At 43.0% G+C, this 23580-nt stretch overlaps 1 protein-coding gene and 20 non-coding genes across 21 annotated transcripts; 17 read left to right on the top strand and 4 right to left on the bottom strand.

Moving 5' to 3' along the window:
- Positions 1 to 40: 40 nt before the first annotated feature.
- Positions 41 to 113, top strand: Trnav-cac. The gene has a single exon. It is a non-coding gene; the product is annotated as a tRNA-Val (tRNA).
- Positions 114 to 343: 230 nt separating this feature from the next.
- Positions 344 to 416, top strand: Trnak-cuu. Its single transcript has one exon. It is a non-coding gene; the product is annotated as a tRNA-Lys (tRNA).
- A 97-nt stretch (positions 417 to 513) lies between these two features.
- Trnav-aac lies at positions 514 to 586 on the top strand. The gene has a single exon. It is a non-coding gene; the product is annotated as a tRNA-Val (tRNA).
- Positions 587 to 1089: 503 nt separating this feature from the next.
- Trnan-guu lies at positions 1090 to 1163 on the bottom strand. Its single transcript has one exon. It is a non-coding gene; the product is annotated as a tRNA-Asn (tRNA).
- Positions 1164 to 1268: 105 nt separating this feature from the next.
- Trnav-cac lies at positions 1269 to 1341 on the top strand. Its single transcript has one exon. It is a non-coding gene; the product is annotated as a tRNA-Val (tRNA).
- Positions 1342 to 1844: 503 nt separating this feature from the next.
- Positions 1845 to 1918, bottom strand: Trnan-guu. The gene has a single exon. It is a non-coding gene; the product is annotated as a tRNA-Asn (tRNA).
- A 105-nt stretch (positions 1919 to 2023) lies between these two features.
- Positions 2024 to 2096, top strand: Trnav-cac. The gene has a single exon. It is a non-coding gene; the product is annotated as a tRNA-Val (tRNA).
- A 229-nt stretch (positions 2097 to 2325) lies between these two features.
- Trnak-cuu lies at positions 2326 to 2398 on the top strand. Its single transcript has one exon. It is a non-coding gene; the product is annotated as a tRNA-Lys (tRNA).
- Positions 2399 to 2991: 593 nt separating this feature from the next.
- LOC124314206 lies at positions 2992 to 4050 on the bottom strand. The gene has a single exon (XM_046779380.1). It carries the CDS (start codon positions 4048 to 4050, stop codon positions 2992 to 2994), a length of 1059 nt encoding a protein of 352 aa, XP_046635336.1.
- Positions 4051 to 4165: 115 nt separating this feature from the next.
- Positions 4166 to 4238, top strand: Trnav-cac. The gene has a single exon. It is a non-coding gene; the product is annotated as a tRNA-Val (tRNA).
- Positions 4239 to 4468: 230 nt separating this feature from the next.
- On the top strand, positions 4469 to 4541 carry Trnak-cuu. The gene has a single exon. It is a non-coding gene; the product is annotated as a tRNA-Lys (tRNA).
- A 97-nt stretch (positions 4542 to 4638) lies between these two features.
- Trnav-aac lies at positions 4639 to 4711 on the top strand. Its single transcript has one exon. It is a non-coding gene; the product is annotated as a tRNA-Val (tRNA).
- Positions 4712 to 10943: 6232 nt separating this feature from the next.
- On the top strand, positions 10944 to 11016 carry Trnav-cac. Its single transcript has one exon. It is a non-coding gene; the product is annotated as a tRNA-Val (tRNA).
- A 230-nt stretch (positions 11017 to 11246) lies between these two features.
- On the top strand, positions 11247 to 11319 carry Trnak-cuu. The gene has a single exon. It is a non-coding gene; the product is annotated as a tRNA-Lys (tRNA).
- A 97-nt stretch (positions 11320 to 11416) lies between these two features.
- Positions 11417 to 11489, top strand: Trnav-aac. Its single transcript has one exon. It is a non-coding gene; the product is annotated as a tRNA-Val (tRNA).
- A 514-nt stretch (positions 11490 to 12003) lies between these two features.
- Trnan-guu lies at positions 12004 to 12077 on the bottom strand. Its single transcript has one exon. It is a non-coding gene; the product is annotated as a tRNA-Asn (tRNA).
- A 105-nt stretch (positions 12078 to 12182) lies between these two features.
- Positions 12183 to 12255, top strand: Trnav-cac. The gene has a single exon. It is a non-coding gene; the product is annotated as a tRNA-Val (tRNA).
- A 401-nt stretch (positions 12256 to 12656) lies between these two features.
- On the top strand, positions 12657 to 12729 carry Trnav-aac. The gene has a single exon. It is a non-coding gene; the product is annotated as a tRNA-Val (tRNA).
- A 6233-nt stretch (positions 12730 to 18962) lies between these two features.
- Positions 18963 to 19035, top strand: Trnav-cac. The gene has a single exon. It is a non-coding gene; the product is annotated as a tRNA-Val (tRNA).
- A 230-nt stretch (positions 19036 to 19265) lies between these two features.
- Positions 19266 to 19338, top strand: Trnak-cuu. Its single transcript has one exon. It is a non-coding gene; the product is annotated as a tRNA-Lys (tRNA).
- Positions 19339 to 19435: 97 nt separating this feature from the next.
- Trnav-aac lies at positions 19436 to 19508 on the top strand. Its single transcript has one exon. It is a non-coding gene; the product is annotated as a tRNA-Val (tRNA).
- Positions 19509 to 23580: the final 4072 nt, after the last annotated feature.

Below are 23580 nucleotides of genomic sequence, written 5' to 3'. Positions count from 1 at the left end.
TGTGGCCAACACTAATAAAATGTTGCAGAAACATTGTGGGGCTTCCATAGTGTAGAGGTGATCACGTCGGCTTCACACGCTGAAGGTCCTCAGTTCGATCCTGAGTGGAAGCATCAGTATAACGTTAGGAAAAAATAATCGTAGGAGAAAAGGAAATGAAATGAAATTAATAACTTGTAATGTATCTTATCTTTTTGACAACTAGACTAGAACAAGTAGACATCTGGAAACTACACACAGACAACCAACCAATCATAGTAAAAGTTATCTCACGGTTTCTGGAAAGGAAAATATGTCGTCAATAAGACTTGGTTCATTACATTGGAATAGAGCGCAATGGTAAGCCTGGCTAGCTCAGTCGGTAGAGCATGAGACTCTTAATCTCAGGGTCGGGGGTTCGAGCCCCCCGTTGGGCGTCATATATTTGCAAATAATTGCAGATGAAAGTTAGAAGTTGGGAGACGATCGTTAGAATTTTGTAATCATTCCAGAATAATTCTATAGCGGATTGTAGTTTCCATAGTGTAGTGGTTATCACGTCGGCCTAACACGCTGAAGGTCCTCAGTTCGATCCTGGGTGGAAACAGGACAATGTATTTTTAGAAAGACTATCAAAAAAGCACATTTTGGTTTTTTGAAAAAGCCAAGCATTCATGTTTCTTGTGAAAATGAAATCTACATTATGACAATGTGAATATATTCGCAATGCTGTATCCGGAGGAAGTCAACAGAAAGGGGGAAATCAATGATGAATGTGGTTGTTGAAAAAGGTGCTATAACCCCGAAGAGACTTCTTCTGTAGCCAAACGTCAATGACTGTTGTTTTAGGGAAATGAAAAATGACTTGCTCTGGATGGGGAAGAATTCCATAAACACCGGAGGGGAATCTATATAAATTACACCTGAATCTGGAACAGTAGCTCCGAACAGAGGAAGAACATCATGAGCGGAAACCCTACGCTGCAAATGTTCAGTAGTCAGTTAAAGAAGCCATATCGCGAGTGTGCGCTCTTCATTGGACGCTTTAGTTGGTTAAAGGAGTCATGAGGCGAAGAAATTGAATTAAAACAACAGTATTAATTCACCATGCGCCCCTGGGTGGGATCGAACCACCAGCCTTCCGGTTAACAGCCGAACGTGCTAGCCAATTGCGCCACAGAGGCATGGTGATTGGTTAACGACACACTCGTCAAGTTCAACAGGCAAACCAAACATTACATTTTTTTAGTGTGGCCAACGCTAATAAAATGTTGCAGAAACATTGTGGGGCTTCCATAGTGTAGAGGTTTTCACGTCGGCTTCACACGCTGAAGGTCCTCAGTTCGATCCTGGGTGGAAACAGGACAATGTATTTTTAGAAAGACTATCAAAAAAGCACATTTTGGTTTTTTGAAAAAGCCAAGCATTCATGTTTCTTGTGAAAATGAAATCTACATTATGACAATGTGAAGATATTCGCAATGCTGTATCCGGAGGAAGTCAACAGAAAGGGGGAAATCAATGATGAATGTGGTTGTTGAAAAAGGTGCTATAACCCCGAAGAGACTTCTTCTGTAGCCAAACGTCAATGACTGTTGTTTTAGGGAAATGAAAAATGACTTGCTCTGGATGGGGAAGAATTCCATAAACACCGGAGGGGAATCTATATAAATTACACCTGAACCTGGAACAGTAGCTCCGAACAGAGGAAGAACATCATGAGCGGAAACCCTACGCTGCAAATGTTCAGTAGTCAGTTAAAGAAGCCATATCGCGAGTGTGCGCTCTTCATTGGACGCTTTAGTTGGTTAAAGGAGTCATGAGGCGAAGAAATTGAATTAAAACAACAGTATTAATTCACCATGCGCCCCTGGGTGGGATCGAACCACCAGCCTTCCGGTTAACAGCCGAACGTGCTAGCCAATTGCGCCACAGAGGCATGGTGATTGGTTAACGACACACTCGTCAAGTTCAACAGGCAAACCAAACATTACATTTTTTTAGTGTGGCCAACACTTATAAAATGTTGCAGAAACATTGTGGGGCTTCCATAGTGTAGAGGTGATCACGTCGACTTCACACGCTGAAGGTCCTCAGTTCGATCCTGAGTGGAAGCATCAGTATAACGTTAGAAAAAATAATCGTAGGAGAATAGGAAATGAAATGGAATTAATAACTTGTAATGTATCTTATCTTGATGACAACTAGACTAGAACAAGTAGACATCTGGAAACTACACACAGACAACCAACCAATCATAGTAAAAGTTATCTCACGGTTTCTGGAAAGGAAAATATGTCGTCAATAAGACTTGGTTCATTACATTGGAATAGAGCGCAATGGTAAGCCTGGCTAGCTCAGTCGGTAGAGCATGAGACTCTTAATCTCAGGGTCGGGGGTTCGAGCCCCCCGTTGGGCGTCATATATTTGCAAATAATTGCAGATGAAAGTTAGAAGTTGGGAGACGATCGTTAGAATTTTGTAATCATTCCAGAATAATTCTATATCGGTTTGCAGTTTCCATAGTTTAGTGGTTATCACGTCGACCTAACACGCTGAAGGTCCTCAGTTCGATCCTAGGTGGAAACAGGACAATGTATTTTTAGAAAGACTATCAAAAAAGCACATTTTGGTTTTTTGAAAAAGCCAAGCATTCATGTTTCTTGTGAAAATGAAATCTACATTATGACAATGTGAAGATATTCGCAATGCTGTATCCGGAGGAAGTCAACAGAAAGGGGGAAATCAATGATGAATGTGGTTGTTGAAAAAGGTGCCATAACCCCGAAGAGACTTCTTCTGTGGCCAAACGTCAATGACTGTGTAGAAAATGTAAAAGGGATGTTCGGCGTGTCGGGCCGTTTACTTACAGTTTTCAAGTTGAATAAATTAGACACGAATAACCGTGTCCTGTTCCTCTCGTATATTTTAACACACTGATTATTGTACAGAGAAAAATGGGGGGAGTAAACAATTGGGGGGAATGGAAATAACGAGCGAAGTTGGGGCCACCTATCGGGGGCCCCCTAGGCAATAGTCGCGTAGGTGCGCCGGTGTTGTTATGCGGCGCCCGGATCTCGTCGTCGTCTGTTGGAATGGAATATTCCTAACACACTCCCCACCAGAGCCCGTAGCATCCGGCTCGACATCTTCGACGACGTCGTCCGGTTCTTCGGTAGCTGGCGTAGCGTCTCCGACAGCGAGATCGATTTCTTGTTCTGGCAGAGTCGGGTTTGGATCCTCTTCCGGCTCCTGGATCGGTTCCGGATTTCCAATTTCGACGTCCTCGGCGAGGTCTTCTCGCAGCTCTATGGGGTGAAGACATTGAATGGCTCTATTAATTATATTACCATTTGGAACCTTGAGCATGACAGAGCGGATGAGTCCGTCGCGGCTTGGAATCAATTCCTTCACTACTCCGGTAGACCACATGAGTCGTTTGGAGTTTTCGTCGTGGATAACGACGACTTCTCCTAGGCGGATCTTCCTTCCGGATTTTCCTTTGGAGTGGAAGTTGTCTAGTTGGAGTAGATAATCGTCGACGAATCGAGCACAGATGTCAGCGACATATTCCCTCCTGTTCTTGTCCATCTCTTGTAGTACGATGCTGGTCGATGTTGGAGCTAGCAAGTTAACGGCTGGCTCCGGATCGGCGCGAGTAGAACGTCTGTTGTTTAGAAATTGGTTTGGAGTTATCGGAAGTGGATTGTCAGCTCCTTCCCCAATATAGCTGAGTGGGCGGGCGTTGATTACGCTCTCGATTTCTGCTAAACTCGCTTCAAGTTCCATGTAGTCAAGGCAGGCTCGACCGTTGGAGCGTCGCAGCAGATCCTTGAAGCTCCTCACCATCCGTTCCCAGAATCCTCCCCACCATGGCGCTAGGCTGGCGGAAAATATCCAAAGGGTTTTTCTGGACGCGAGGAAATCTTGAATGATGGGATCAGCGTGAATAGTTCTCAGAAATCGGTCAAAACAACGGAACGTTTGCGCGTTGTCCGAGTACATCACCGAGACGGGTCCTCGTCTAGCCGTGAATTTTCGGAAAGCTAGTAAGAAGGAACGCGCCGTCATATCGGGTAGTAGTTCCAAGTGAACCGCTCGAGTGACTGCCGAGTGACAGGCAAACCAAACATTACATTTTTTTAGTGTGGCCAACACTAATAAAATGTTGCAGAAACATTGTGGGGCTTCCATAGTGTAGAGGTTATCACGTCGGCTTCACACGCTGAAGGTCCTCAGTTCGATCCTGAGTGGAAGCATCAGTATAACGTTAGGAAAAAATAATCGTAGGAGAACAAGAAATGAAATGGAATTAATAACTTGTAATGTATATTATCTTAATGACAACTAGACTAGAACAAGTAGACATCTGGAAACTACACACAGACAACCAACCAATCATAGTAAAAGTTATCTCACGGTTCCTGGAAAGGAAAAAATGTCGTCAATAAGACTTGGTTCATTACATTGGAATAGAGCGCAATGGTAAGCCTGGCTAGCTCAGTCGGTAGAGCATGAGACTCTTAATCTCAGGGTCGGGGGTTCGAGCCCCCCGTTGGGCGTCATATATTTGCAAATAATTGCAGATGAAAGTTAGAAGTTGGGAGACGATCGTTAGAATTTTGTAATCATTCCAGAATAATTCTATAGCGGATTGTAGTTTCCATAGTGTAGTGGTTATCACGTCGGCCTAACACGCTGAAGGTCCTCAGTTTGATCCTGGGTGGAAACAGGACAATGAATTTTTAGAAAGACTATCAAAAAGCACATTTTGGTTTTTTGAAAAAGCCAAGCATTCATGTTTCTTGTGAAAATGAAATCTACATTATGACAATGTGAAGATATTCACAATGCTGTATCCGGAGGAAGTCAACAGAAAGCGGGAAATCAATGATGACTGTGGTTGTTGAAAAAGGTGCTATAACCCCGAAGAGACGTCTTCTGTAGCCAAACGTCAATGACTGTTGTTTTAGGGAAATGAGAAATGACTTGCTCTGGATGGGGAAGAATTCCATAAACACCGGAGGGGAATCTATATAGATTACACCTGAACCTGGAACAGTAGCTCCGAACAGAGGAAGAACCTCATGAGCGTGCACCCTACGCTGCAAATGTTTTGTAGATTTATCAGTCATCAGTTAAAGAAGCCATATCGCGAGTGTGCGCTCTTCATTGGACGCTTTAGTTGGTTAAAGGAGTCATGAGGCGAAGAAATTGATTTAAAACAACAGTATTCATTCACCATGCGCCCCTGGGTGGGATCGAACCACCAGCCTTCCGGTTTTTTTTTTTTTATATTTAAACGATTTATTGTCACGATTAAAATTTAAATTGCTTTACAGATACTTGGGGCATTTACGAGATTTGTGACATAAGTGACTTGCTGTGGCCAAGGAGAAACATAACAAAGAAAAAGAAACATTTCGAGACGGAAATGAGAGAGGACAAATGATTTTGGTGAAAAATGTGAAATTTAACAATACGACATCTGGGGGGGATCCAAGAAATATTAATTGTAATGAGAGAACAATTTTGTATAAAGATAAGAAGAAATCTGTTGAGAATTTTGAGAGGGAATATTTATGGATTAGAAGGTGACATCTGGGGAGAATTTTTTGAATGAAGGAGGCTTGACCAGAGAGACTGTATTTCATTGATGGCTGGGGTGAGGTTTTGGCTGCGGGCGGTCCAGACGGTGATGATGTAGGATTGGATGAGTGCCAATATTTTCTCTTTATTGGGGCCATTTCCAATGTCTCCATTTATTGTTGATTTGAGTGGTTTTTGACATCCAAGTTTCGTTAGTTGAATTCGGAGCCATAAACTTATGTGAACTTTCTCAGAACATAGTAACATAAGATGGTCGTCAGTTTCTTGGCCGCCATTGCATAGAGGACATTGGTCATTTCTAGAAAGTCTGAGGCTTGTGAGGCGCATTTTGGTAGGGAGCTGATTATGGTTGAAATCCCAGACCAGTTCAGCGTTTCTTCCTTTCATTTTGGCCACCCAACGCCAGATGGAAGCCCAGTCGAGGTCCGGTTTCGCAACTTCGGTTCTCCCTGGTTGCCCAAGGTTAGCGATCAGGTGATTGTAGGTGGCGCGGTGATTGGATACGGTTGACGATGTGAAGATGCCAGCTTTAAGTAGATCGGTGATGGTTGAAAGTGCGGTGGTGAAGTATGGATGTGATGAATGGGTTGCATTAAATCTGGGCTGGATGATTTGTTGAAGGAGATTCTTGAGGTGTGGACCCAACCAATAAACGGCTGCAGCTCTCTCAATAGCCTCGGGATGGATTAAAGATTTAAAGATTTGACGGGTGAAAAGGGATTGGAAGAATTGAAAAAGTAAGGTGACTCCAAGTCCACCTTGGAGTCGGGGGCGGATCAAAACATTTAGGGGTGGGTGCTCTCTTTGTTGTGCCCAAAGAAATTTGTTGCATTTTTGTTGGAGAAGAAGGGCTTGGGTTTTGTTGCAAGGGAGTACATGAGCTATATGAACAAGTTGTGATAAGACATGTTGTTTGATGAATAGGACGCGACCATAAAAAGTGAAATGACGGTGTGTGTTTGTGATAAGAATATTTTGTATGATGTTGAACTGTCTTTGCCAATTGTCTCTTACTGTTGTTTTTATTTCAGAAGAAAAAATAATTCCAAGAATTTTCAAGTTGTCTACTTGAGTTATCCAATCATGTGGCCAAGTACGTTTAGGATGAGTTTGATTGGAATTGCTTCTACGTGGGATCGAACTCCTAACATCAGGAATCCCAGCCGACGCCGCTACCGTCTGCGCTACTACGGCCTGTGGACAATGATTTAAGGTCCAAGTGCCTAGACCAAGTAATTTTGTCTTCCCCTTGTTAATACGTGCATTTGTCCAGGCACAAAATTCTAGAATAATCTCGCATGCACGACGTACATCTTTCATTGATGAGACAAAACCTACTAGATCATCTACATATGCACGAACTTTGATGCATTTTCCGTAGTGTTCAATTCCGTCAATACCCCTAGACAAGCAAACTAAAAGCGGTTCAATATAGAGGGCAAACAGATGGACTGACAGAGGGCACCCCTGTCGCACGGATTGTGCATTGTCCACAGTACCGACTATGTCATTACCGTTCAATGGGCATAGTTCAGTTATACTGTACAGCGTTTTCAACCAATCAACAAAGAGGGGGGGATAGCCCATGGCTGTCATTACTTCCCACAGAACGTCTCGATTGACAAGGTCATATGCTTTCTCTAAATCGTACGCGATAATGGCGGCCGGTTTGAGAGAAGATACCTCTTTTGATTTACGACCTGTATTATCAATGACATCTCGGATTAAACACAAGCTGTCAAAGATATAGCGGCCGGGTACACCACCTTTTTGATGTGAGTCTAGAGAGTTTTGAAGAGATTTTCTCAGACGAAAAGCCAATACTGACGCGATTAACTTGTAATCGGTATTTAACAAAGAGATTGGTCGGTAATCGGTGATTTTACTCGGTGTTGGGATTTTTGGGACTAATCTTATAGCTGCCCTTCCCTGCGACGGCTGGAGTTTTCTTTTGTCGAGGACGCAATTCATCATTTCCAGAAAATGAACACCAATAACATCCCAAAATTTTATATAAAACTCAAAAGGAATGCCATCTGTACCCGGGGCCTTGTTCTTTTTAGTTGCCTTAAGGGCGTTGTTAATTTCATCTACTGTGAACGGATCTAAAAGAAAGTTGTCACTCTCGGGGATCGAACCTAGTACTCCTCGATTCAACGCTTGAGCGTTTAACGACTGAGCTACCACTGATACACCCGAATCGTTTTTAGTGGGTTTTGTACGGGTAAGTGCACCTCTAATCCCTTCTAGAAATTTTCCAGCTAATTGGGTATTGGGGGAGGGCTGGTTCTGAAAAATTCTACTAAAGTGTTCAATTATTTCTTTGTTAATCTGCTCAGGTTGGGTAATTTTACAGTTATCATTAGTTTTGAGCTGAGTGATCAGAGACTTCTGGAAATTGCTCGTTGACTTGTTCATATGAAAGGTAGATGGCTCTTCTTCGGCTTTACTTTGAACGCGTGAACGTATTGCAAATCCCCTCAATGCTTCTCGCTCCCAGGCTAGAAACTCACGTTTCAACTCCATGTAACGCGCATGATTGAAATTTACATTGTTCACGGTTTCTTTTAGTTGATGTTGGAGCAATTTCCTTTTGACTCTCTGATCACAGATTCTCTTTTTACAATAGTTCATTGATAATTGCCTGAGGCTAGGTTTGAAAATAATCTCCCACCAATGATCTACGTTTTCAATACGGGATGGGTGTTGAGACATTTCTTCAATAAAGACATGCACCAAGTTTATATATTCTTCTTCCTCAAGAATTGATGAGTTAAGTTTCCATAAATTCCTTGACTTGTTCCTCTCTACACTAGAAGGGGTGGTGCTGTTTATATACCCTACGATTGGTCTGTGATCCCCGAGTGGTAAGTCGTGCAAATGGATATCAGAAAATTTTACGTGATGGTGGCAATAAATTCGGTCCAATCTAGCCTGGCTAGCCGCACAATTGTACGTCCAACAAGGTTCATTTTTCCGAATTTCTCTCCAGACATCTGTTAATGAAAGGGCTTTTACTAAATCTCGGAGGGGTTCTAGTAATGCTAGTCTAATTTTAGGTGGTGTTGTGTTGCTACTTTTACGGTCATCGATCTCGTCAACGGCATTAAAATCTCCCAATATAATTGCTGGTGCCTTATACTGGGCAACATAAGCCGGAATAGTTTGCCGGAGGAAAGAATCTCTATAACTTTTATTTTGGTCACCAGATGGGGCGTAAATACACACGAAAACAAGACCCTTTACTTCCATGGCTATCAGCCTCCCCTCCGGTTCAAACAAAATGTTTTTGGCGCTCAGCCCGTGTCGTACTAGGATGGCTGTCCCATGTTGTCTAGGACCGAGATTTGTGTGCATCTGGTAATGTTTAGTAAATACGGTGCTAGAGTGAAATACTACTTCTTGCAAACATATAATATCAAGTTTATTATGTAAGAAGAAATTGAGTATTATTTGAAGTTTGTCAGGTGACGATATTCTGTTGATATTATATGTCGCGATGTTAGTCATGATTAATATTTAAATTTGGGTTTAGAGGGTTGGGTTTTGTTATCGTGGGCTTTTTTCCTTCTAACGGCCTCCATTGCTTTGAGAGTTTTATCTTCTATGGGGGTTGATGGAGTGCCGAGGGGGACGCCCAAGGACTCCTGAGTCTCACTCACATGACTAGCCTCCTGGCTATCAAGTGGCCGTTGTCCTGGCTGAATACTCCCACCAGAAAAAGAAATGTCTTCATCAGGATTTGAAATCGAAACCACCTCGGTTGCATCCATCTCTTCAACCACCTCGTTATCCATCTGATCTATCGTGGATGGAATAAATGGTACTCCAGGTGAGATTGGAGCGGGTGGAACATCGTTCCCCCCAGAGAGGGCGGGAAAAGAATTAATGTCCACACCCGGTATCGAAACTGGAACCTCTCGAGTCGGAGACCCGAGTTCAACCAACTGAGCTACACCAGATTCAATTTCCTCAGCTACCTCGCCCGAGCCAGAGGAAGAGGCAGTACGACTCCTCTTTTTTGATTGTTTTTGTTGGTCACGGAATTCCCTCGTCTGTTTCATTTTCTTTTTCTTGACCAATTTGGACGCAACAGACGAACCTACACAGTTGGTGTCTTCAGCGTCAGCATCGGTGTCAGAAGAAGATTCAGTTCCATCGGGTTTCGAAATCGGATCCTCTGGAGCTCCATCAAGAACGACAACAGTCGACGTCGTTGGCCTCTGGGCTAACTCGGGGAATGTATCAGCGTCAACAGTTGGAGCAATTGGCATTTGCCCGCCACCAATCGGGCCTGTCCCCTGGGGCTTTCTAACAGTTGTCCTAACTGGGCCACGATTTGTTAGTAATACACTACTATAGCTACGTGTTCCAATGGGGCCTTTTGAAATGGTGTTGGAGTTGGTTAAACTACGGGGTTGCTTGGGGCAATTAGCTAAAACATGGGTGGGAGAATCACACATGCGGCATGTGTGCATTTGCCCTGCATAAGACACCATTATTGGTTCCTTGTAGCTTCCAAGGGTGATATAAGACGGAATGCTCTTGTGGATTTCCATATCCACGTTGACAATTCCAGTCTTTATCCCGTTCCACCTTGGGAGCGATCTATCCTGATACGTGTCCCAAAAAATCCGAGAAATCACTCCATACTCACGCAATCTCTTGTTTAGCAGGCTTAGGTCATCATCGAATTTGAAATGTTGAATTCTAACGCGTACAAGGTTAACTGACCTATCTCTCACTCTAATTTTGACCTCCTTGCCACTAATGACTACTGATTCTTTAGCACTAAATTTATTCAAAAATTCAATATGGTCATTGACGGTCTTGAACCCAATTCGGAAAACGCAAATAGCTCGTCCTGGTAGGCGAGAAACTGCATCAAAGATGCTATCAGATTCATTACTGTCGTGCTCGAAACATTCGTAGAACTCATGCCTGGTCACTTCAGTATTACCAAAAGAGATTTCGGCAGTACGTGGCCAGACGTCTGGGGATTCCGATCCCATTTTACCCACAATAACAGGGGCAAAAGGACGGGGAGAAAAATGCAAAAAGAGGGAACAAAACCAAAATGGCGCTCAACAAACAACAAGGGAAACAGGACACACAAGCAACAATACAACAAAAGAGAAACAAAAAAAGAACAAATAGTTTTTTGACTCACAGCAAGATGTCACACTTGGGAGCTCAGTTAGACACGTCTAGTCACAGCCGAACGCGCTAGCCAATTGCGCCACAGAGGCATGGTGATTGGTTAACGACACACTCGTCAAGTTCAACAGGCAAACCAAACATTACATTTTTTTAGTGTGGCCAACGCTAATAAAATGTTGCAGAAACATTGTGGGGCTTCCATAGTATAGAGGTTATCACGTCGGCTTCACACGCTGAAGGTCCTCAGTTCGATCCTGAGTGGAAGCATCAGTATAACGTTAGGAAAAAATAATCGTAGGAGAAAAGGAAATGAAATGGAATTAATAACTTGTAATGTATCTTATCTTAATGACAACTAGACTAGAACAAGTAGACATCTGGAAACTACACACAGACAACCAACCAATCATAGTAAAAGTTATCTCACGGTTCCTGGAAAGGAAAAAATGTCGTCAATAAGACTTGGTTCATTACATTGGAATAGAGCGCAATGGTAAGCCTGGCTAGCTCAGTCGGTAGAGCATGAGACTCTTAATCTCAGGGTCGGGGGTTCGAGCCCCCCGTTGGGCGTCATTTATTTGCAAATAATTGCAGATGAAAGTTAGAAGTTGGGAGTCGATCGTTAGAATTTTGTAATCATTCCAGAATAATTCTATAGCGGATTGTAGTTTCCATAGTGTAGTGGTTATCACGTCGGCCTAACACGCTGAAGGTCCTCAGTTCGATCCTGGGTGGAAACAGGACAATGAATTTTTAGAAAGACTATCAAAAAAGCATATTTTGGTTTTTTGAAAAAGCCAAGAATCATGTTTCTTGTGAAAATGAAATCTACATTATGACAATGTGAAGATATTCGCAATGCTGTATCCGGAGGAAGTCAACAGAAAGCGGGAAATCAATGATGACTGTGGTTGTTGAAAAAGGTGCTATAACCCCGAAGAGACGTCTTCTGTAGCCAAACGTCAATGACTGTTGTTTTAGGGAAATGAGAAATGACTTGCTCTGGATGGGGAAGAATTCCATAAACACCGGAGGGGAATCTATATAGATTACACCTGAACCTGGAACAGTAGCTCCGAACAGAGGAAGAACATCATGAGCGTGCACCCTACGCTGCAAATGTTCAGTAGATTTAACAGTCATCAGTAAAAGAAGCCATATCGCGAGTGTGCGCTCTTCATTGGACGCTTTAGTTGGTTAAAGGAGTCATGAGGCGAAGAAATTGAATTAAAACAACAGTAGTCATTCACAATGCGCCCCTGGGTGGGATCGAACCACCAGCCTTCCGGTTAACAGCCGAACGCGCTAGCCAATTGCGCCACACAGGCATGGTGATTGGTTAACGACACACTCGTCAAGTTCAACAGGCAAACCAAACATTACATTTTTTTAGTGTGGCCAACGCTAATAAAATGTTGCAGAAACATTGTGGGGCTTCCATAGTGAAAAGGTTATCACGTCGGCTTCACACGCTGAAGGTCCTCAGTTCGATCCTGAGTGGAAGCATCAGTATAACGTTAGGAAAAAATAATCGTAGGAGAAAAGGAAATGAAATGGAATTAATAACTTGTAATGTATCTTATCTTAATGACAACTAGACTAGAACAAGTAGACATCTGGAAAACTACACACAGACAACCAACCAATCATAGTAAAAGTTATCTCACGGTTCCTGGAAAGGAAAAAATGTCGTCAATAAAACTTGGTTCATTACATTGGAATAGAGCGCAATGGTAAGCCTGGCTAGCTCAGTCGGTAAAGCATGAGACTCTTAATCTCAGGGTTAGGGGTTCGAGCCCCCCGTTGGGCGTCATTTATTTGCAAATAATTGCAGATGAAAGTTAGAAGTTGGGAGACGATCGTTAGAATTTTGTAATCATTCCAGAATAATTCTATAGCGGATTGTAGTTTCCATAGTGTAGTGGTTATCACGTCGGCCTAACACGCTGAAGGTCCTCAGTTCGATCCTGGGTGGAAACAGGACAATGTATTTTTAGAAAGACTATCAAAAAAGCACATTTTGGTTTTTTGAAAAAGCCAAGCATTCATGTTTCTTGTGAAAATGAAATCTACATTATGGCAATGTGAAGATATTCGCAATGCTGTATCCGGAGGAAGTCAACAGAAAGCGGGAAATCAATGATGACTGTGGTTGTTGAAAAAGGTGCTATAACCCCGAAGAGACGTCTTCTGTAGCCAAACGTCAATGACTGTTGTTTTAGGGAAATGAGAAATGACTTGCTCTGGATGGGGAAGAATTCCATAAACACCGGAGGGGAATCTATATAGATTACACCTGAAGCTGGAACAGTAGCTCCAAACAGAGGAAGAACATCATGAGCGTGCACCCTACGCTGCAAATGTTCAGTAGATTTAACAGTCATCAGTAAAAGAAGCCATATCGCGAGTGTGCGCTCTTCATTGGACGCTTTAGTTGGTTAAAGGAGTCATGAGGCGAAGAAATTGAATTAAAACAACAGTAGTCATTCACCATGCGCCCCTGGGTGGGATCGAACCACCAGCCTTCCGGTTTTTTTTTTTTATATTTAAACGATTTATTGTCACGATTAAAATTTAAATTGCTTTACAGATACTTGGGGCATTTACGAGATTTGTGACATAAGTGACTTGCTGTGGCCAAGGAGAAACATAACAAAGAAAAAGAAACATTTCGAGACGGAAATGAGAGAGGACAAATGATTTTGGTGAAAAATGTGAAATTTAACAATACGACATCTGGGGGGGATCCAAGAAATATTAATTGTAATGAGAGAACAATTTTGTATAAAGATAAGAAGAAATCTGTTGAGAATTTTGAGAGGGAATATTTATGGAATAGAAGGTGACATCTGGGGAGAATTTTTTGAATGAAGGAGGCTTGACCAGAGAGACTGTATTTCATTGATGGCTGGGGTGAGGTTTTGGCTGCGGGCGGTCCAGACGGTGATGATGTAGGATTGGATGAGTGCCAATATTTTCTCTTTATTGGGGCCATTTCCAATGTCTCCATTTATTGTTGATTTGAGTGGTTTTTGACATCCAAGTTTTGTTAGTTGAATTCGGAGCCATAAACTTATGTGAACTTTCTCAGAACATAGTAACATAAGATGGTCGTCAGTTTCTTGGCCGCCATTGCATAGAGGACATTGGTCATTTCTAGAAAGTCTGAGGCTTGTGAGGCGCATTTTGGTAGGGAGCTGATTATGGTTGAAATCCCAGACCAGTTCAGCGTTTCTTCCTTTCATTTTGGCCACCCAACGCCAGATGGAAGCCCAGTCGAGGTCCGGTTTCGCAACTTCGGTTCTCCCTGGTTGCCCAAGGTTAGCGATCAGGTGATTGTAGGTGGCGCGGTGATTGGATACGGTTGACGATGTGAAGATGCCAGCTTTAAGTAGATCGGTGATGGTTGAAAGTGCGGTGGTGAAGTATGGATGTGATGAATGGGTTGCATTAAATCTGGGCTGGATGATTTGTTGAAGGAGATTCTTGAGGTGTGGACCCAACCAATAAACGGCTGCAGCTCTCTCAATAGCCTCGGGATGGATTAAAGATTTAAAGATTTGACGGGTGAAAAGGGATTGGAAGAATTGAAAAAGTAAGGTGACTCCAAGTCCACCTTGGAGTCGGGGGCGGATCAAAACATTTAGGGGTGGGTGCTCTCTTCGTTGTGCCCAAAGAAATTTGTTGCATTTTTGTTGGAGGAGAAGGGCTTGGGTTTTGTTGCAAGGGAGTACATGAGCTATATGAACAAGTTGTGATAAGACATGTTGTTTGATGAATAGGACGCGACCATAAAAAGTGAAATGACGGTGTGTGTTTGTGATAAGAATATTTTGTATGATGTTGAACTGTCTTTGCCAATTGTCTCTTACTGTTGTTTTTATTTAAGAAGAAAAAGTAATTCCAAGAATTTTCAAGTTGTCTACTTGAGTTATCCAATCATGTGGCCAAGTACGTTTAGGATGAGTTTGATTGGAATTGCTTCTACGTGGGATCGAACTCCTAACATCAGGAATCCCAGCCGACGCCGCTACCGTCTGCGCTACTACGGCCTGTGGACATTGATTTAAGGTCCAAGTGCCTAGACCAAGTAATTTTGTCTTCCCCTTGTTAATACGTGCATTTGTCCAGGCACAAAATTCTAGAATAATCTCGCATGCACGACGTACATCTTTCATTGATGAGACAAAACCTACTAGATCATCTACATATGCACGAACTTTGATGCATTTTCCGTAGTGTTCAATTCCGTCAATACCCCTAGACAAGCAAACTAAAAGCGGTTCAATATAGAGGGCAAACAGATGGACTGACAGAGGGCACCCCTGTCGCACGGATTGTGCATTGTCCACAGTACCGACTATGTCATTACCGTTCAATGGGCATAGTTCAGTTATACTGTACAGCGTTTTCAACCAATCAACAAAGAGGGGGGGGATAGCCCATGGCTGTCATTACTTCCCACAGAACGTCTCGATTGACAAGGTCATATGCTTTCTCTAAATCGTACGCGATAATGGCGGCCGGTTTGAGAGAAGATACCTCTTTTGATTTACGACCTGTATTATCAATGACATCTCGGATTAAACACAAGCTGTCAAAGATATAGCGGCCGGGTACACCACCTTTTTGATGTGAGTCTAGAGAGTTTTGAAGAGATTTTCTCAGACGAAAAGCCAATACTGACGCGATTAACTTGTAATCGGTATTTAACAAAGAGATTGGTCGGTAATCGGTGATTTTACTCGGTGTTGGGATTTTTGGGACTAATCTTATAGCTGCCCTTCCCTGCGACGGCTGGAGTTTTCTTTTGTCGAGGACGCAATTCATCATTTCCAGAAAATGAACACCAATAACATCCCAAAATTTTATATAAAACTCAAAAGGAATGCCATCTGTACCCGGGGCCTTGTTCTTTTTAGTTGCCTTAAGGGCGTTGTTAATTTCATCTACTGTGAACGGATCTAAAAGAAAGTTGTCACTCTCGGGGATCGAACCTAGTACTCCTCGATTCAACGCTTGAGCGTTTAACGACTGAGCTACCACTGATACACCCGAATCGTTTTTAGTGGGTTTTGTACGGGTAAGTGCACCTCTAATCCCTTCTAGAAATTTTCCAGCTAATTGGGTATTGGGGGAGGGCTGGTTCTGAAAAATTCTACTAAAGTGTTCAATTATTTCTTGGTTAATCTGCTCAGGTTGGGTAATTTTACAGTTATCATTAGTTTTGAGCTGAGTGATCAGAGACTTCTGGAAATTGCTCGTTGACTTGTTCATATGAAAGGTAGATGGCTCTTCTTCGGCTATACTTTGAACGCGTGAACGTATTGCAAATCCCCTCAATGCTTCTCGCTCCCAGGCTAGAAACTCACGTTTCAACTCCATGTAACGCGCATGATTGAAATTTACATTGTTCACGGTTTCTTTTAGTTGATGTTGGAGCAATTTCCTTTTGACTCTCTGATCACAGATTCTCTTTTTACAATAGTTCATTGATAATTGCCTGAGGCTAGGTTTGAAAATAATCTCCCACCAATGATCTACGTTTTCAATACGGGATGGGTGTTGAGACATTTCTTCAATAAAGACATGCACCAAGTTTATATATTCTTCTTCCTCAAGAATTGATGAGTTAAGTTTCCATAAATTCCTTGACTTGTTCCTCTCTACACTAGAAGGGGTGGTGCTGTTTATATACCCTACGATTGGTCTGTGATCCCCGAGTGGTAAGTCGTGCAAATGGATATCAGAAAATTTTACGTGATGGTGGCAATAAATTCGGTCCAATCTAGCCTGGCTAGCCGCACAATTGTACGTCCAACAAGGTTCATTTTTCCGAATTTCTCTCCAGACATCTGTTAATGAAAGGGCTTTTACTAAATCTCGGAGGGGTTCTAGTAATGCTAGTCTAATTTTAGGTGGTGTTGTGTTGCTACTTTTACGGTCATCGATCTCGTCAACGGCATTAAAATCTCCCAATATAATTGCTGGTGCCTTATACTGGGCAACATAAGCCGGAATAGTTTGCCGGAGGAAAGAATCTCTATAACTTTTATTTTGGTCACCAGATGGGGCGTAAATACACACGAAAGCAAGACCCTTTACTTCCATGGCTATCAGCCTCCCCTCCGGTTCAAACAAAATGTTTTTGGCGCTCAGCCCGTGTCGTACTAGGATGGCTGTCCCATGTTGTCTAGGACCGAGATTTGTGTGCATCTGGTAATGTTTAGTAAATACGGTGCTAGAGTGAAATACTACTTCTTGCAAACATATAATATCAAGTTTATTATGTAAGAAGAAATTGAGTATTATTTGAAGTTTGTCAGGTGACGATATTCTGTTGATATTATATGTCGCGATGTTAGTCATGATTAATATTTAAATTTGGGTTTAGAGGGTTGGGTTTTGTTATCGTGGGCTTTTTTCCTTCTAACGGCCTCCATTGCTTTGAGAGTTTTATCTTCTATGGGGGTTGATGGAGTGCCGAGGGGGACGCCCAAGGACTCCTGAGTCTCACTCACATGACTAGCCTCCTGGCTATCAAGTGGCCATTGTCCTGGCTGAATACTCCCACCAGAAAAAGAAATGTCTTCATCAGGATTTGAAATCGAAACCACCTCGGTTGCATCCATCTCTTCAACCACCTCGTTATCCATCTGATCTATCGTGGATGGAATAGATGGTACTCCAGGTGAGATTGGAGCGGGTGGAACATCGTTCCCCCCAGAGAGGGCGGGAAAAGAATTAAGGTCCACACCCGGTATCGAAACTGGAACCTCTCGAGTCGGAGACCCGAGTTCAACCAACTGAGCTACACCAGATTCAATTTCCTCAGCTACCTCGCCCGAGCCAGAGGAAGAGGCAGTACGACTCCTCTTTTTTGATTGTTTTGGTTGGTCACGGAATTCCCTCGTCTGTTTCATTTTCTTTTTCTTGACCAATTTGGACGCAACAGGCGAACCTACACAGTTGGTGTCTTCAGCGTCAGCATCGGTGTCAGAAGAAGATTCAGTTCCATCGGGTTTCGAAATCGGATCCTCTGGAGCTCTTTCAAGAACGACAACAGTCGACGTCGTTGGCCTCTGGGCTAACTCGAGGAATGTATCAGCGTCAACAGTTGGAGCAATTGGCATTTGCCCGCCACCAATCGGGCCTGTCTCCTGGGGCTTTCTAACAGTTGTCCTAACTGGGCCACGATTTGTTAGTAATACACTACTATAGCTACGTGTTCCAATGGGGCCTTTTGAAATGGTGCTGGGGTTGGTTAAACTACGGGGTTGCTTGGGGCAATTAGCTAAGACATGGGTGGGAGAATCACACATGCGGCATGTGTGCATTTGCCCTGCATAAGACACCATTATTGGTTCCTTGTAGCTTCCAAAGGTGATATAAGACGGAATGCTCTTGTGGATTTCCATATCCACGTTGACAATTCCAGTCTTTATCCCGTTCCACCTTGGGAGCGATCTATCCTGATACGTGTCCCAAAAAATCCGAGAAATCACTCCATACTCACGCAATCTCTTGTTTAGCAGGCTTAGGTCATCATCGAATTTGAAATGTTGAATTCTAACGCGTACAAGGTTAACTGACCTATCTCTCACTCTAATTTTGACCTCCTTGCCACTAATGACTACTGATTCTTTAGCACTAAATTTATTCAAAAATTCAATATGGTCATTGACGGTCTTGAACCCAATTCGGAAAACGCAAATAGCTCGTCCTGGTAGGCGAGAAACTGCATCAAAGATGCTATCAGATTCATTACTGTCGTGCTCGAAACATTCGTAGAACTCATGCCTGGTCACTTCAGTATTACCAAAAGAGATTTCGGCAGTACGTGGCCAGACGTCTGGGGATTCCGATCCCATTTTACCCACAATAACAGGGGCAAAAGGACGGGGAGAAAAATGCAAAAAGAGGGAACAAAACCAAAATGGCGCTCAACAAACAACAAGGGAAACAGGACACACAAGCAACAATACAACAAAAGAGAAACAAAAAAAAAACAAATAGTTTTTTTACTCACAGCAAGATGTCACACTTGGGAGCTCAGTTAGACACGTCTAGTCACAGCCGAACGCGCTAGCCAATTGCGCCACAGAGGCATGGTGATTGGTTAACGACACACTCGTCAAGTTCAACAGGCAAACCAAACATTACTTTTTTTTAGTGTGGCCAACGCTAATAAAATGTTGCAGAAACATTGTGGGGCATCCATAGTGTAGAGGTTATCACGTCGGCTTCACACGCTGAAGGTCCTCAGTTCGATCCTGAGTGGAAGCATCAGTATAACGTTAGGAAAAAATAATCGTAGGAGAAAAGGAAATGAAATGGAATTAATAACTTGTAATGTATCTTATCTTAATGACAACTAGACTAGAACAAGTAGACATCTGGAAACTACACACAGACAACCAACCAATCATAGTAAAAGTTATCTCACGGTTCCTGGAAAGGAAAAAATGTCGTCAATAAGACTTGGTTCATTACTTTGGAATAGAGCGCAATGGTAAGCCTGGCTAGCTCAGTCGGTAGAGCATGAGACTCTTAATCTCAGGGTCGGGGGTTCGAGCCCCCCGTTGGGCGTCATTTATTTGCAAATAATTGCAGATGAAAGTTAGAAGTTGGGAGACGATCGTTAGAATTTTGTAATCATTCCAGAATAATTCTATAACGGATTGTAGTTTCCATAGTGTAGTGGTTATCACGTCGGCCTAACACGCTGAAGGTCCACAGTTCGATCCTGGGTGGAAACAGGACAATGTATTTTTAGAAAGACTATCAAAAAAGCACATTTTGGTTTTTTGAAAAAGCCAAGCATTCATGTTTCTTGTAAAAGTGATCACTTTTCTATGAAGTGAATGGTTGTAACCATATAGTCTTATATAAGACTATCTGGCAACAGTGTTTCCAACACTGTAGCAGACAACTATTCACAAGCAAGTCCCGGCCGGGGAAACACGTGAAATTGTGTTACAGTCCTTCAATTTAGTGAAAATCAACATACTTGGATTAACTTGACATTGAATTCGAAGAAAAAGTGCTACTATGGCGAAACCCTTTTTCCCAAAGGACTGGGAAACTCTCACGGCAGAAGATCTGGCCACTGCCAGAGCTAGATTGGCGGGATTCATTGAGGCCGTTCCGGATCGTGAAAAAGTTCTCCGTGAGGTAATAAGATTTTTAAATGCAAATCGTTCACCTGGAAGAATTGTATGTCACTGACGGGACATGATAGGCTGCATGTAACCAGTCATGAGCCAATTAAAATTTATTAAAATTTTAGCCAACAACGATGACACGACGACGTGATATTTCATATTGCATGTCCCAGTCATGAGTATTGCATTGTCGTTTGTTTGGCTGCTGTATCTTTTACCTTTATTTTCAGCAACTAAGTTCAATTTAACCAACGCCGGATAGGCAAGTGGCGTCAAATAAATTCAAATTTTTTAATGTAGATCGAGAAAAGCATTACCTCTCCGCCGGTGCTTTAATTAGCCAACATGGGCCCGTTGCCGAAAAATGTCAGAACCTAACGTGCTTAACGAACGTTATGTCTGAGAAAATCGAATAATTTGTGTTTATGATTCCACTTATCCTTTCACTAATTGTGCTGCATGTAATAGACATGAGCCAAGACTCAACCGCATGTATTCAGCCATGGGTTGCAGTAATTGTAGATTACTTTGACGATGTTTTCCATCGATTCTTTTTTAACCTGTGAGCTGCATGTAATCAGACATGAGCCAGGACCGACCGCATGTATTCAGCCATGGGTTACAGTAATTGACAGATACTTCGACGTTGTTTTCAACCGATCTTTTTAAACTAAAGCTGCATGTAACCAGACATGAGCCGGGAATTAAACGCATGTACACAGCCATGGTTTGAGAGAATTACACCAACAGTCGGACTGCATGTAACCAGACATGAGCCAAGAGAGAAACACCACCGATCCAATCTCTGAGAAACGTTTCTATCCGATCATAGGATATAGCCAAGATCTTTAGTCATAAGATGCTTGTTTACTGTAAATATGGAATTCCCCAATGACAACAACTGTTATTTGTTTGTCTATTGCAGCAACTGGAAGCTACACAAAAGGCCCTGCTGCCTCTTCAAAATGGAATCCTTACATCAATAGCCTTGATTAATACAATGCCCGCCGGCGTCACGAAACAAGCAGCCATGAATACTCTTGCCGAGTTCCGAAAATCGGATGAATCCATGCGAGATCGCCTCTTTGTACTACAAGTGTGGCGCAAATACGATCAAGAAACTGCCGACAAGCTTGCACGACGAAAGGCTGGTGAGTTCCTGGACCCGGAACTGGCAAAGGTGTTGGAAGAGCGGGAGAAGAAGATGGACCGCGAGAAACGTGAACGTGAGAGAGAAAAAGAGAGACACGGCAGCCGATCAAAACGCTACAAAGGTGGCGCATCCTACCACGGCGACTACTCTTTAAGCCGATCGGATCATGGACCCTACCAATCTACCGGACGTGGTGGCCATGGACACGGTGGTGGTGGCTATGGACACGGAGGTCGAGGTGGGAACACGAGAGACGGAAAACGACCAGACAAGTCGGAATTCAAATGTCATCTCTGCGGGCAACCGGGACATTTTTTCAAACAATATCCAAAGCAACACAAGTAAACATTCCGCTGTCTACTACTAATGAGTCAATAAACAATAAATGTGTTGTACAGGAGACTTATACGGAATTTTTTATTATTTGTGTTCAACTACTGCAGTGAACTGGTAGACACTGGTGCCTCTGACACTGGACAGCATGTTGCTGAGGCAGACAGCCCGAGGCCAGACGAGAGTTTTGCTCAACAAAAGAGCACTCCTGTGATAGAGTTCTATCCTGGTTCAATCCATTCAGAAGATGTCAGGGCTTTCTGGCAGAATGACCTACAGGCCGGTGAATGGGTTATGGACGTATTAACCCAGGGATATGTAATCCCTTTCGTTGAATCACCTCCAGCTTACGAGGAGGCCAACAACAAATCGGCTCTGCAAGATATGCCTTTTGTTATTCAAGCGGTCGCTGAACTTCAAAAACGTGGAGTTATTGAGTTCAGAGACAAGAAGCCGCTCTGCGTATCTCCTTTAACGGTATCAAAGAAATTCGGCCGAGACGGTATAACCAAAAACAGACTCTGTTGGGACGGGTCCAGATGTGTCAACTTGTATGTAAAGGAACAAAAAGTTGTGCTCTCCCATCTTCGGAGGTCGTTGGAGATAACAAGAGAAGGGGACTTCCAAGTGACGTACGATCTCAAGGCGGCCTACCATCACGTCCGGATTCACCCGTCACAAACAAAGTATTTAGGTGCTGCCATACCAAAACCAGACGGTGGTAAACAGTATTTTGTCTTCTTATACCTTCCCTTCGGACTGTCCTCAGCTGTACACTGTCTGACAAAGCTCTTCAAACCTGTGAACGCCTATATTCACGAAAAGGGGATTCGACATTCAATTTATCTGGACGACGGCAGGATCGTCGCAGAAACAAAGTGCAAAGCAGAAGATCAACGTACGTTCGTCTACAAAGTTCTAAAATCTTCGGGATGGATACTGGAAGTCGAAAAATCCGACAAAGACGGAGATGCTAACCAGTCCAAGGAATACCTCGGATTCATTATCGACACTGCCAGCATGACAGTCCGTCTTCAGGAAGCCAAGAAACAACGCATACTACAACAAGTTTCGGAGACGATCTCACACGGATCAAAATCGTTTCCAGCCAAAGAATTAGCCGGAACTATCGGGAAAATAGTAGCAACGGAACCGGCACTAGGGCCGATAGTTGTAATAGCAGCCAGGGCTTCTTACGCAGTTTTAGAGGAGGCCACACAACGGAGAGGATGGAATTCGTCGTTGGTGATGAGTAAAGAAGCTCAAGACGGCTTACAATTCTTCGTCGACAATTGCTCAGAATTTGACAATTCCCCCATTCGATCGGCGGCTACTGAAATTTCTGTCCTGTCCATCATCGGACCGCCCAGTTCATTCATGAAATCTAGTTTCGTCGCTAATCATGTGCGTGCAAACGAAGAAAAAATCTGGGCCAGCGACGCGTCCGGATATGCAACCTGTGCCTACTCAATTAAAGGAGATCACCTTTATTTCCGTGGAATTTTAAACGAAGACGAAAGAATGTTGTCTTCCGGTCACCGAGAACTACTGGCTGTCGCAAAAACAATGGAATATTATGAACAAACAGGCACGTTCACCACCAAGGCCACCAACATCTATTGGCTCACTGGCAGCCAAAACTTGGTGACTTTTTTGACAAAAGGATCGGGAAAACGTCACATCCAAAAGGATGTTTTTCAAATAATGATTCGTTGCAAGAGACTTAACACCAGAATTATCCCAATCCATCTACTACGAGACGACCCCCGAATTAAGATAGCAGACGATGGTTAAAAGACGACTGACACGGACAATTGGCAAGTCGATGACCAAACTTTCCAAAGGAACAGGACAAGATTTAAATTCACCATTGATCTATTCGCTTCCGACCGCAATTCAAAATGCCAACGTTTCTATTCCAATTTCTTTTGCCCTGGTACGTCAGGCATTGACGCTTTTTCCCATTCGTGGGATGACGAAGTGGCTTGGATCTGTCCACCAATACAGGAGATCATCAGAATTGTTAGACGATTAAAGACTTCAAGAACTACTGGAATTTTGTTCGTACCGAAATGGAAAACGGCGGATTACTGGGTGGAAATCTTTAACAATGAAGGCAGACTTCTGTGGCCTTTTAACTACATGGAAACCTGTAGGCCTTTCATCATTCAAGGAACTTAC

The sequence above is a fragment of the Daphnia pulicaria genome, chromosome 1, assembly GCF_021234035.1.
Source record: "Daphnia pulicaria isolate SC F1-1A chromosome 1, SC_F0-13Bv2, whole genome shotgun sequence".
Classification (NCBI taxonomy): domain Eukaryota; kingdom Metazoa; phylum Arthropoda; class Branchiopoda; order Diplostraca; family Daphniidae; genus Daphnia; species Daphnia pulicaria.
This window is presented reverse-complemented; position numbering and strand designations above follow the sequence as displayed.

Coding starts and splice junctions, on each gene's coding strand:
- LOC124314206 (XM_046779380.1), bottom strand. CDS start 4,050: ATGACGGCGCGTTCCTTCTTACTAGCTTTCCGAAAATTCACGGCTAGA.